We start from the raw sequence: 14,362 nt of genomic DNA, 5'->3' as shown, positions 1-14,362 counted from the left end.
ATATTTTTCCAGGGGGCGGGGACAGATGAACACGCTCTGATTGAGATCCTGGTAACCAGGAGCAACGAGGAGATCCACGCCATGAACGCTGCCTACCAGGATGGTGAGGCCTACAGCGCACTTTATACAAAATTATAATAATAGTCTGTGTTATAAGCTGGAGTTGTTGCCTCTGCCCAGTACCCTGCCTTGAACTTTAGTTACTGTTACTAGCCGGCCTCCACCCAGTACCCTTACTAGCCGGCCTCCACCCAGTACTCTGCCCTGAACCTTAGTCACTGATACTAGCCAGCTACCAGCCTGTACTCTACCCTTAGGCTTCCCAAAGTTGGTCTGGGCAGCAGTAGTTATATAGGATGAGCCTTGACTAGAATACAGTATATCCATATGAAATGGGTAACCCTGCTGTGCCCTGCACCTTAGAGGCTGCTGCCCCATGTACATAGTCATGGAACACTGGTCACTTTAATAATGTTTACATGCTGTTTTCTCATTTCATATGTATAAATTGTATTCTAGTCAAGGCTCATCCTATATAACTACTGCTGTACACATTTTCATATACTGTCTATACACACCAGTATATACATACAATATGTACTGTGTATATACAGTACCAGTCAAAAGTTTGGACACATACTCATTCAAGGGTTATTCTTTATTTTTACTATGGTGTATCGCTGCAGAATGCTGTGGTAGCCATGCTGGTTAAGTGTGCCTTGAATTCTAAATAAATCACAGACAGTGTCATCAGCAAAGCACCCCCACAATATCACACCTCCTCCTCCATGCTTCACGGTGGGAACCACACATGCGGAGATCATCCATTCACCTACTCTGCGTCTCACAAAGAAACGGCGGTTGGAACCAAAAATGTCAAATTTGGACTCATCAGACCAAAGGACAGATTTTCATCGTTCTAATGTCCATTGTTTGTGTTTCTTGGCCCAATCAAGTCTCTTCTTATTATTGGTGTCCTTTAGTAGTGGTTTCTTTGCAGCAATTTGACCATGAAGGCCTGATTCACGCAGTCTCCTTGATGTTGAGATGTGTCTGTTACTTGAACTCTGTGAAGCATTTATTTGGGCTGCAATTTCTGAGGCTGGTAATTCTAATGAACTTATCCTCTGCAGCAGATGTAACTCTGGGTCTTTCTTTCCTGTGGCAGTCCTCATGAGAGCCAGTTTCATCATAGTGCTTAATGGTATTTGCAGATGCACTTTTCCGTATTGACTGACCTTCCTGTCTTAAAGTAATGATGGACTGTCGTTTCTCTTTGCTTATTTGAGCTGTTCTTGCCCTAATATGGACTTGGTTTTTTACCAAATAGGACTATCTTCTGTATACCACCCCTACCTTGTCACAACACAGATGACTGGCACAAACGCATTTAGAAGGAAAGATATTCCACAATTTAATTTTATACAAGGCACACCTGTTGATTGAAATGCATTCGAGGTGACAACCTCATGAAGTTGGTTGAGAGAATGTCAAGTGTGCAAAGCTGTCATCAAGGCAAAGGGTGGCTACTTTGAAGAATCTCAAATATAAAATATTTTTTTTTTTGGTTACTACATGATTCCATATCTGTTATTTCATAGTTTTGATGTCTTCACTATTATTCTACAATGTAGAAAACAGTAATAATAAAGAAAAACCCTTGAATGAGTAGGTATGTCCAAACTTTTGACTGGTACTATTTATGCATATAGCAATTATTGTTACCATGATATTTGTATTGCGGACTCTGACATCGCTCGTTCTGATATTTCTTAATTTCTTAATTTTTATTTGTTGCGGTATTTGTGTGTATTTTGTTGTATTGTTAAGTAATACTGCACTGTTGGAGCTAGAAACATCAGCATTTCTCTGCACCTGCGATAACATCTGCATAATATGTGTACACAACTAATACAATTTGATTTGATTTGCTCTTTGAACTGTGGTACCTATTGTTGCCTTTAGGGGGAGCCAGTTCTAGTAGCTGCTACTAAACCATAACACACTAAAGCATTAACAGTTATTGTAGCTATAAACACCTATGATGCATGAATAATAACCATGTGTTAACCTCGGTCTGATGTCTTGCAGGCTATAAGAAGAGCATGGAGGAAGCGATCCAGTCGGACACCTCAGGACGCTTCAGTCAGATCCTCACATCGCTGGTGCAGGTAACGTTTATTGCCTCAGTCCATATAATTCTATAGGAATGAGTGAGTTCTATTCCACATAGCAATACCTGTCATGCTCTTCCTCCCCCCAGGGGGCGAGAGAGCAGGGTCCAGCCGACTGGGACAGAGCATTGGTGGACGCCCAGGTGAGTACATCATGCAACATGACTCTCGCTTCTTTGATTTTCAATGGGGTTCATTGTGGAATATTGTTGATGCTCTTTTCAGGAACTGGCCGATGCCTGTAACGAAGACTCTGACGACATGGAGATTAAGTTCATGAGTATCCTCTGTACCAGGAGCTTCCCACATCTCAGGAGAGGTACCAGAGAAACACTGTTTATCTCTACTGACCACATCTCAGGGAGGTACCAGAGAAACACTGTTTATCTCTACTGGCCACATCTCAGGGAGGTACCAGAGAAACACTGTTTATCTCTACTGACCACATCTCAGGGAGGTACCAGAGAAACACTGTTTATCTCTACTGACCACATCTCAGGAGAGGTACCAGAGAAACACTGTTTATCTCTACTGACCACATCTCAGGGAGGTACCAGAGAAACACCGTTTATCTCTACTGACCACATCTCAGGAGAGGTACCAGAGAAACACTGTTTATCTCTACTGACCACATCTCAGGGAGGTACCAGAGAAACACTGTTTATCTCTACTGACCACATCTCAGGAGAGGTACCAGAGAAAAACTGTTTATCTCTACTGACCACATCTCAGGGAGGTACCAGAGAAACACTGTTTATCTCTACTGACCACATCTCAGGGAGGTACCAGATAAACACTGTTTATCTCTACTGACCACATCTCAGGGAGGTACCAGATAAACACTGTTTATCTCTACTGACCACATCTCAGGGAGGTACCAGAGAAACACCGTTTATCTCTACTGACCACATCTCAGGGAGGTACCAGAGAAACACTGTTTATCTCTACTGACCACATCTCAGGAGAGGTACCAGAGAAACACTGTTTATCTCTACTGACCACATCTCAGGAGAGGTACCAGAGAAACACTGTTTATCTCTATTGACCACATCTCAGGAGAGGTACCAGAGAAACACTGTTTATCTCTACTGACCACATCTCAGGAGAGGTACCAGAGAAACACTGTTTATCTCTACTGACCACATCTCAGGAGAGGTACCAGAGAAACACTGTTTATCACTACTGACCACATCTCAGGAGAGGTACCAGAGAAACACTGTTTATCTCTACTGGCCACATCTCAGGGAGGTACCAGAGAAACACTGTTTATCTCTACTGACCACATCTCAGGGAGGTACCAGAGAAACACTGTTTATCTCTACTGACCACATCTCAGGAGAGGTACCAGAGAAACACTGTTTATCACTACTGACCACATCTCAGGAGAGGTACCAGAGAAACACTGTTTATCTCTACTGGCCACATCTCAGGGAGGTACCAGAGAAACACTGTTTATCTCTACTGACCACATCTCAGGAGAGGTACCAGAGAAACACTGTTTATCACTACTGACCACATCTCAGGGAGGTACCAGAGAAACACTGTTTATCTCTACTGACCACATCTCATGGAGGTACCAGATAAACACTGTTTATCTCTACTGACCACATCTCAGGGAGGTACCAGAGAAACACTGTTTTATCACTACTGACCACATCTCAGGGAGGCACCAGAGAAACACTGTTTATCTCTACTGACCACATCTCAGGGAGGTACCAGAGAAACACTGTTTATCTCTACTGACCACATCTCAGGAGAGGTACCAGAGAAACACTGTTTATCTCTACTGACCACATCTCAGGAGAGGTATCAGAGAAACACTGTTTATCTCTACTGACCACATCTCAGGAGAGGTACCAGAGAAACACTGTTTATCTCTACTGACCACATCTCAGGAGAGGTACCAGAGAAACACTGTTTATCTCTACTGACCACATCTCAGGAGAGGTACCAGAGAAACACTGTTTATCACTACTGACCACATCTCAGGAGAGGTACCAGAGAAACACTGTTTATCTCTACTGACCACATCTCAGGGAGGTACCAGAGAAACACTGTTTATCTCTACTGACCACATCTCAGGGAGGTACCAGAGAAACACTGTTTATCTCTACTGACCACATCTCAAATAGGTACCAGAGAAACACTGTTTTATCACTACTGACCACATCTCAGGGAGGTACCAGAGAAAAACTGTTTATCTCTACTGACCACATCTCAGGGAGGTACCAGAGAAACACTGTTTATCTCTACTGACCACATCTCAGGGAGGTACCAGAGAAACACTGTTTATCTCTACTGACCACATCTCAGGAGAGGTACCAGAGAAACACTGTTTATCTCTACTGACCACATCTCAGGGAGGTACCAGAGAAACACTGTTTATCTCTACTGACCACATCTCAGGAGAGGTACCAGAGAAACACTGTTTATCTCTACTGACCACATCTCAGGGAGGTACCAGAGAAACACTGTTTATCTCTACTGACCACATCTCAGGAGAGGTACCAGAGAAACACTGTTTATCTCTACTGACCACATCTCAGGGAGGTACCAGAGAAACACTGTTTATCTCTACTGACCACATCTCAGGGAGGTACCAGATAAACACTGTTTATCTCTACTGACCACATCTCAGGGAGGTACCAGAGAAACACTGTTTTATCACTACTGACCACATCTCAGGGAGGTACCAGAGAAACACTGTTTATCTCTACTGACCACATCTCAGGGAGGTACCAGAGAAACACTGTTTATCTCTACTGACCACATCTCAGGGAGGTACCAGAGAAACACTGTTTATCTCTACTGACCACATCTCAGGGGGGTACCAGAGAAACACTGTTTATCTCTACTGACCACATCTCAGGAGAGGTACCAGAGAAACACTGTTTATCACTACTGACCACATCTCAGGGAGGTACCAGAGAAACACTGTTTATCTCTACTGACCACATCTCAGGAGAGGTACCAGAGAAACACTGTTTATCTCTACTGACCACATCTCAGGGAGGTACCAGAGAAACACTGTTTATCTCTACTGGCCACATCTCAGGGAGGTACCAGAGAAACACTGTTTATCTCTACTGACCACATCTCAGGGAGGTACCAGAGAAACACTGTTTATCTCTACTGACCACATCTCAGGAGAGGTACCAGAGAAACACTGTTTATCACTACTGACCACATCTCAGGGAGGTACCAGAGAAACACTGTTTATCTCTACTGACCACATCTCAGGGAGGTACCAGAGAAACACTGTTTATCTCTACTGACCACATCTCAGGGAGGTACCAGAGAAACACTGTTTATCTCTACTGACCACATCTCAGGAGAGGTACCAGAGAAACACTGTTTATCTCTACTGACCACATCTCAGGGAGGTACCAGAGAAACACTGTTTATCTCTACTGGCCACATCTCAGGGAGGTACCAGAGAAACACTGTTTATCACTACTGACCACATCTCAGGGAGGTACCAGAGAAACACTGTTTTATCACTAATGCAATATTAGATAGATATTATTGGACATACAAGCCTTGATATCTGGCTTTTACAATCGATGATTGGAATGTAATTTCGTTTTTTTTTTTTAGTGTTCCAAGAGTTTGTCCGATGCAGCAATAAGGACATTGAACAGATCATCAAGAAGGAGATGTCTGGAGACGTGAAACAGGCCATGTATGGCATAGGTAAGGTCTTTGATTGGATGGCTGTGCATAGACTGTTTTTGTAGTTAGGCCCTTGACTCCAGAGTGGAGTATAGGTCATTGAGGCTGTTGACAAATTACATCTTACAGGTTTGGATATTGTAATATTTAGTTTTTTGTTGACCTATCATATCTCTCTTTCTCGTTGCAGTTCGGAGTGTAAAGAACCAGCCTAATTACATTGCTGAGCGCCTGTACAAAGCCATGAAGGTAGGTCTATTTCTGCTGCTTTTAAAAACGGCTCCCATCGCAGTCCAGCCATGTTTCACTGTCCTGTGGATAGCTAGCTAAAACAGTTTTTACTAGGCTAGCTGTTAGAAAATCCATCCCCTTTAGGCCTGCTAGTACTAAGCACTTCATGTTGTTGTTTCTGTCTACCTGCTAGAGCAGGCTATGTATGTTTTGTGTTTTGTATTGCGTTTTGTATTGTTTTGTATTGTGTTTTGTATTGTGTGTGTTGTGTTGTGTTTTGTGTTGTTTTTTATTGTGTATTGTGTTGTGTTCTATTGTGTTTTGTATTGTGTTTTGTATTGTGTTTGTGTTTTGTATTGTGTGTGTGGACCCCAGAAAGAGTATAGCTGTTGCTACATCAACTGTGAATACCAGGGATCCAACTACACTGAACTAAAATATAAATGTGTTGGTGCCAGGGATCCAACTACACTGTCCAACTACACTGAACTAAAATATAAATGTGTTGGTCCCAGGGATCCAACTACACTGAACTAAAATATAAATGTGTTGGTCCCAGGGATCCAACTACACTGAACTAAAATATAAATGTGTTGGTCCCAGGGATCCAACTACACTGAACTAAAATATAAATGTGTTGGTCCCAGGGATCCAACTACACTGAACTAAAATATAAATGTGTTGGTCCCATGTTTCATGAGCTGAAATAAAAGATCCCAGAAATGTGCCATACACACAAAAATATTATTTCTCTCAAATGTTGTGAAAAAATTTGTTTTCATCCCTGTTAGCCTGCATTTCTCCTTTACCAAGATAATCAATCCATCTGACAGGTGTGGCATATCAAGAAGCTGATTAAACAGCATGATCATTAGACGGGTGCACCTGGGGACAATAAAAGGCCACTCTAAAATGTGCAGTTTTGTCACACAACACAATGCCACAGGTGCCTCAAGTTTTGAGGTAGCGTGCAATTGGCATTCTGACTGCAGGAATGTCCACCAGAGATGCTGCCAGATAATTTAATGTTCATTTCTCTACCATAAGCCACTTTCAATGTCGTTTTAGAGAATTTTGGAGTACATCCAACCAGCCTCACAACCAGACCACGTGTATGGCGTCGTGTGGGTGAGCGGTTTGTTGATGTCAACGTTGTGAACAGAGTGCCCCATTGTGGGGTTATGGTATGGGCAGGCATAAGCTACGACGTTGTGAACAGAGTGCCCCATTGTGGGGTTATGGTATGGGCAGGCATAAGCTACGATGAACACAATTTGAATGCACAAAAAGACTGCAATAAGATCCTGAGGCCCATTTCTTTTTTAAGGTATCTGTGACCAACAGATGCATATCTGTATTCCCAGTCATGTGAAATCCATAGATTAGGGCCTTATGAAATTATATATATTTTTTTGTTTTTTTTTGGGGGGGGTGGGTATTTTACCCCCAATCTTGTCTCATCACTGCAACTCCCCAACGGGCTTGGGAGGCAAAGGTCAAGTTATGCATCCTCTGAAACATGACCTGCCAAACCATGCTTCTTAACACCCGCCCACTTAACCTGGAAGCCAGCTGCACCAATGTGTCAGAGGAAACACTGTTCAACTGACGACAGAGGTCAGCCTGCAGGCGCCCGGCCCACAAACATGGAGTCACTAGAGCGCAATGAGCCAAGTAAAGCCCCCCCAGCCAAACCCTCCCCTAACCTGGAAGACACCGGGCCAATTGTGCACCGCCCTATGGGACTTCCAATCACGGCCAGTTGTGTGACACAGCCTGGGATCGAACCCGGGTCTGTAGTGACACCTTAAGCACTGCGATGCAGTGTCTTAGACCGCTGTGCCACTCAAGAGGCCCTAATGGATTTATCTCAATTGACTGTAGATGAGTAAAATCTTTGAAATTGTTTCATGTTGTATTTTATATTTTGATCAGTATATATGTATAAACATGTTTTCTCTGTCCTCTGCAGTGTATTGGCACAGACGACAGGGCTCTGATCCGCATCATGGTCTCACGCAGTGAAGTCGACCTTTTCAATATCCGCAAAGAGTTCAAGGAGACTCACGACTGTTCTCTCCATGAATTCATCCAGGTAGAAACCATGGTTGTAAGTTTTCATATTCTACATGTCGAGTAACACACTACTGTCTACAGTCTGCTGCACTTCGCATGTCCCTTTACATGCCCCTGTACCCTCGCTGTGTGTGTGTGTGTGTGTGTGTTTTCTGTTGTACTACTGTGCTGCTACACATCCTATTTTCGTCGAGATGGGTGGAACGGGGAACGGTGCTCTATAGCTTCCTGTGTTGGGCGGGGCTTGTGGGGCTGCGGCTGCCATACAGCTGTTTAGGAATTTCCCCTGCATGCTCGACTTCCTCTCTGTAGGCCGACACCCGTGATTGGCTAGAAGATGTCGAGGCAGGAAGTGCCCACATCCAGGTCTATACTGGCTCTCACATGTAAAAGATCAGGGTTGTGTACTGAATGGCACCCTGTTCCTCTATGGGCCCTGGTTGAAAGTAGTGCACTATACAGTGGGGGAAAAAAGTATCTGATCCCTTGCTGATTTTGTTCGTTTGCCCACTTACAAAGAATGATCAGTCTATAATTTTAATGGTAGGTTTATTTGAACAGTGAGAGACAGAATAACAACAACAAAAATCCTGAAAAACGCATGTCAAAAATGTTATAAAATGATTTGCATTTTAATGAGGGAAATCAGTATTTGACCCCTCTGCAAAACATGACTTAGTACTTGGTGGCAAAACCCTTGTTGGCAATCACAGAGGTCAGACGTTTCTTGTAGTTGGCCACCAGGTTTGCACACATCTCAGGAGGGATTTTGTCCCACTCCTCTTTGCAGATCTTCTCCAAGTCATTAAGGTTTCGAGGCTGACGTTTGGCAACTCGAACCTTCAGCTCCCTCCACAGATTTTCTATGAGATTAAGGTCTGGAGACTGGCTAGGCCACTCCAGGACTTTAATGTGCTTCTTTTTGAGCCACTCCTTTGCTGCCTTGGCCGTGTGTTTTGGGTCATTGTCATGCTGGAATACCCATCCACGACCCATTTTCAATGCCCTGGCTGAGGGAAGGAGGTTCTCACCCAAGATTTGACAGTACATGGCCCCGTCAAATGATGCGGTGAAGTTGTCCTGTCCCCTTAGCAGAAAAACACCCCCAAAGCATAATGTTTCCACCTCCATGTTTGACGGTGGAGATGGTGTTCTTGGGGTCATAGGCAGCATTCCTCCTCCTCCAAACACGGCCAGTTGAGTTGATGCCAAAGAGCTCCATTTTGGTCTCATCTGACCACAACACTTTCACCAGTTGTCCTCTGAGTCATTCAGATGTTCATTGGCAAACTTCAGACGGGCATGTATATGTATTCTTCAGCAGGGGGACCTTGCGGGCGCTGCAGGATTTCAGTCCTTCACGGCGTAGTGTGTTACCAATTGTTTTCTTGGTGACTATGGTCCCAGCTGCCTTGAGATCATTGACAAGATCCTCCCGTGTAGTTCTGGGCTGATTCCTCACCGTTCTCATGATCATTGCAACCCCACGAGGTGAGATCTTGCATGGAGCCCCAGGCCGAGGGAGATTGACAGTTCTTTTGTGTTTCTTCCATTTGCGAATAATCGCACCAAATGTTGTCACCTTCTCACCAAGCTGCTTGGCGATGGTCTTGTAGCCCATTCCAGCCTTGTATAGGTCTACAATCTTGTCCCTGACATCCTTGGAGAGCTCTTTGGTCTTGGCCATGGTGGAGAGTTTGGAATCTGATTGATTGATTGCTTCTGTGGACAGGTGTCTTTTTTACAGGTAACAAGCTGCGGTTAGGAGCACTCCCTTTAAGAGTGTGCTCCTAATCTCAGCTCATTACCTGTATAAAAGACACCTGGGAGCCAGAAATCTTTCTGATTGAGAGGGGGTCAAATACTTATTTCCCTCATTAAAATGCAAATCAATTTATAACATTTTTGACATGCGTTTTTCTGGATATTTTTGTTATTCTGTCCCTCACTGTTCAAATAAACCTACCATTAAAATTATAGACTTTTCCTTTCTTTATCAGTGGGCAAACGTACAAAATCAGCAGGGGATCAAATACTTTTTTCCCCCACTGTATAGAACGTATAGTAGGGTTCTATTTGGGAGACGTACACCAGTAATAACTTCTGCAGGTGAGGGTGGCCCTTAAATAATGTCAATGATATTATCTATGTACCAGAGGAGGATTTAAGAGCTATAATGGAAAGGTGGGGATTGATATACAGATTGGTTGAAAGTTGTGAAGTCACATGCTGTAAATACAGTTGTTGTGTCATAAAAATACAATAAAATCGAACTCGATCCGGAGACATTCTTTATTTCTGTCAACGTAAAGTAAATTGCCGTTTTTCTAATATAATGTATTTCAAAACCAATTTTGAACTTAGATTCTGACAAGTGATAACTTCTTTGCTTTCTATAAATGTCTGTCCACTAACCCTGTGTGTCTCTGTGATGTACTGTATGTGTCTCTGTGATGTACTGTATGTGTCTCTGTGATGTACTGTATGTGTCTCTGTGATGTTCTGTATGTGTCTCTGTGATGTTCTGTATGTGTCTCTGTGATGTACTGTATGTGTCTCTGTGATGTACTGTATGTGTCTCTGTGTTAATGTGTCTCTGTGATGTACTGTATGTGTCTCTGTGTTAATGTGTCTCTGTGATGTACTGTATGTGTCTCTGTGTTAATGTGTCTGTGTGATGTACTGTATGTGTCTCTGATGTACTGTACTGTATGTGTCTCTGTGTTAATGTGTCTCTGTGATGTACTGTATGTGTCTCTGTGATGTACTGTATGTGTCTGTGTTAATGTGTCTCTGTGATGTACTGTATCTGTTTCTGTGATGTACTGTATGTGTCTGTGTTAATGTGTCTCTGTGATGTACTGTATGTGTCTCTGTGTTAATGTGTCTATGTGATGTACTATATGTGTCGCTGTGATGTACTGTATGTGTCTCTGTGATGTACTGTATGTGTCTGTGTTAATGTGTCTCTGTGATGTACTGTATGTGTCTCTGTGATGTACTGTATGTGTCTGTGTTAATGTGTCTCTCTGTGATGTACTGTATGTGTCTCTGTGATGTTCTGTATGTGTCTCTGTGTTAATGTGTCTCTGTGATGTACTGTATGTGTCTCTGTGTTAATGTGTCTCTGTGATGTACTGTATGTGTCTCTGTGTTAATGTGTCTGTGTGATGTACTGTATGTGTCTCTGTGATGTACTGTATGTGTCTGTGTTAATGTGTCTCTGTGATGTACTGTATGTGTCTCTGTGATGTAGTGTATGTGTCTCTGTGTTAATGTGTCTCTGTGATGTACTGTATGTGTCTCTGTGATGTACTATATGTGTCTCTGTGTTAATGTGTCTGTGTGATCTACTGTATGTGTCTCTGTGTTAATGTGTCTGTGTGATGTTATTGAGTTGACCATGCTTTTACTGTGGGAGCTGTTCATATACCTAACTGATTACCCCGCTCTGAATAACTTAGAATATTTATATAGCTATATAATATATGATAGAATTAACCAATAAGGCCCGAGGGGATGTGGTATATGGCCAATATGCCACGGCTAAGGGCTGTTCTTTAGCATGACGCAACGCGGAGTGCCTGGATACAGCCCTTAGCCGTGGTATATTGGCCATATACCACAAACCCCCGAGGTGCCTTATTGCTATTATAAACTGGTTACCACTGTAATTATACGAGTAAAAACATCCCAGTTTATAACTTAGATTATATCACATATTATATAACTTAGATTATAACCTGTGTGGTTCGAACCCTGAATGCTGATTGGCTGACAGCCGTGGTATATCAGTATATATATATATATATATATACACCACGGCTCGTCGGGTCTAAGAACAGCCGCTAGCCATGGCATATTGGCCATATACCACACCCCCTCAGGCCTTATTGTTTAATTATATAATATATGATATAATAACATATACTGTATAAACACTCAGTAAAAGAGACCCTAAATACTTCTTCCTCTCCTTGTGTGTTAAATTTTGTGTTCAAAATTTGTATGCATCCCAAATGGTCCCCTATTATTATACAGTGCCATTTGGGATGGAGTCTGTTTTAGTAAGTTCCTAAAAAGCTGCTGCTTCCTCTCTCAGGGTGATACCTCTGGGGACTACCGTAAGACCCTGCTGATGCTGTGTGGAGGACAAGACTAGAACCAGAACCACCCGGCAGGCTTCCAGAAGGTCCCAGAACACTCTAGAACCAGAACCACCCAGCAGGCTTCCAGAAGGTCCCAGAACACTCTAGAACCAGAACCACCCAGCAGGCTTCCAGAAGGCTCCAGAACACCAGTGGAGCTTCTGGAACACTGTAGAACACCAACTGAAGCTGTCAATCTACCGGTCAACTGTGCTGTGCGTACATCCATATTGAACCCAGTGGGGATAGTCAGTCTGCTCTGTTTGTCCCTCACCGCTGCCACTCCTCTGCCAAAGTGACCTATGACCTCAACAACCTCCCCACAGAGTCTCTGTTCCTTTCTTCTTTCCTAGCTTTCTTGATGTAATCACAGATCTAAATTGGTTCAAGTGATGTTCGGGTGGTAACCTTGCTATGCTTACACCTATCCATAACTAATGATGCATTTTTAAAGTATTGGAACATTGGAGCTCTGTATTAGAGCTCTGTGCTGCCACCTCTGTGTCAGTCTTTTTCATGTCAAATGTTTCTTTTTCTTTTTTTTACAGAACCCCTGTAGTGTTAGTGGTATTTACATTGAAAGTGAGAGATAGGAAACTGCTTGGCTAAGTCTCTAACTGTCAACCTATTGAGGGCTTTGAAGTGTTTTGTATGGCGCTTCTACAATGCAATAGGTCATTACTGTATGGTTTTAGGAACGTTACATTGTCTCCTCAAAATAAAAGGAATGTGTCGTAGTACTGTATTCTGTTGGCATTTCTTTTTTGAAGACAGATTTGAATGACAAGATATGACCTATATTATGATAAATGCATATAAAATGCATACATTTTAAAACGGGATTGAATAAATTTCAACCACATTGCTCTTAGGTCTACATTTCTGTGTAATATGCACTAATGACAGGGTAATGACTCATTTGGACTGAGATCATGTTACGGTAATGCCTTGTGTTGATTTCTTCTGATAGTGCTCCACATACAGCAGGACCAGGGTTAAGGCTGTGTCAATATCTCTACGTACCAGAATGGCACCTTATCCCTTATATAGTGCACTGCTTTTGAGCAGAACCCTATGAGCCCTGGTCAAAAGCAGTGCACCATATAGGGAATAGAATGCTATTTGGACCGCGTCACTGTGGTTCACTATGTTTAGCTACCTGGGTAGCTTCTGGGTGCCGTTCAGTGATTAAATATTGATGTTGGCAAAGGGGCACTGGGCCAGAGCTTTAGAATCAGGAAACTCCCTGTTTACATCCTGAATGGCTCCCTATTCCCTACACATAGTGCACTACTTTTAACCAGAGCCCTATGGGTCCAGGTCAAAAGTAGTATACTATTTAGGGAATAGCAAATGGTACTCTATTCGGAATAGGCTACTATTTTGGACATGACACTGTAGAATTCATTCACTGCCTCTCCCACTCACTGAACCAACAATACATAGAAGTTTTCCAATCTTAAAAACACAGTATGTTATGGTCTTCTTCATAGTTAATGTAATCGCTTATTTTAATCACATCCATTACTCTTTATTTCACTGAACAGAACATTATGAACACCTGCTTTTTCCATGACAGACTGATCAGAACTATGCATAGACACAGTGTACAAAACATTGAACACCTGCTCTTTCCATGACAGACTGACCAGGACTATGCATAGACACAGTGTACAAATCATTATGAACACCTGCTCTTTCCATGACAGACTGACCAGGACTATGCATAGACACTGAGTGTACAAAACATTATGAACACCTGCTCTTTCCATGACAGACTGATGAGGTGAAAGCTATGATCTCTTATTAATGTCACTTTTTAAATCCACTTCAATCAGTGTAGATGAAACAGAGGAGACAGGTTGACTGGGCAAGACAAAATATTTAAGTGCCTTTGAACTGGGCATGGTAGTACTGGGAGGGGGGGTTAATAGACGAGGAAAAAGAGGTTTGAAAGACGAGATTATCCCCTCAATACAAATGTCATGGATATATTGGAACTAGAGGATATATGGAGGCTTAAATATACTGAGCTAGTGAGATATACATGGAGGAGGTTTA

At 42.7% G+C, this 14,362-nt stretch overlaps 1 protein-coding gene across 4 annotated transcripts in view; it reads left to right on the top strand.

The window, feature by feature from the left end:
- The window catches only part of LOC115205739 (annexin A6), a 39,045-nt gene extending 26,001 nt beyond the window's left edge, over nucleotides 1-13,044 (top strand). Inside the window, exons 18-26 of one of the 4 annotated variants that reach the window (XR_003880667.1) lie at nucleotides 13-103; nucleotides 2,092-2,171; nucleotides 2,264-2,317; nucleotides 2,400-2,493; nucleotides 5,772-5,867; nucleotides 6,037-6,095; nucleotides 8,050-8,187; nucleotides 12,256-12,392; nucleotides 12,440-13,044. Coding sequence is in view for 3 of the 4 variants with exons in the window: in XM_029772021.1 (XP_029627881.1) it covers nucleotides 13-103; nucleotides 2,092-2,171; nucleotides 2,264-2,317; nucleotides 2,400-2,493; nucleotides 5,772-5,867; nucleotides 6,037-6,095; nucleotides 8,050-8,187; nucleotides 12,256-12,315 (672 nt within the window). In the remaining variant the exon portion in view is untranslated. Of the gene's footprint in view, nucleotides 1-12; nucleotides 104-2,091; nucleotides 2,172-2,263; nucleotides 2,318-2,399; nucleotides 2,494-5,771; nucleotides 5,868-6,036; nucleotides 6,096-8,049; nucleotides 8,188-12,255 lie in introns of all 4 variants that reach the window. The other 3 variants (XM_029772021.1, XM_029772022.1, XM_029772020.1) reach the window with 3 other exon arrangements.
- The last annotated feature ends 1,318 nt before the right edge of the window (nucleotides 13,045-14,362 follow it).

Source organism: Salmo trutta, chromosome 13 (assembly GCF_901001165.1).
Source record: "Salmo trutta chromosome 13, fSalTru1.1, whole genome shotgun sequence".
NCBI lineage: Eukaryota > Metazoa > Chordata > Actinopteri > Salmoniformes > Salmonidae > Salmo > Salmo trutta.
This window is presented reverse-complemented; position numbering and strand designations above follow the sequence as displayed.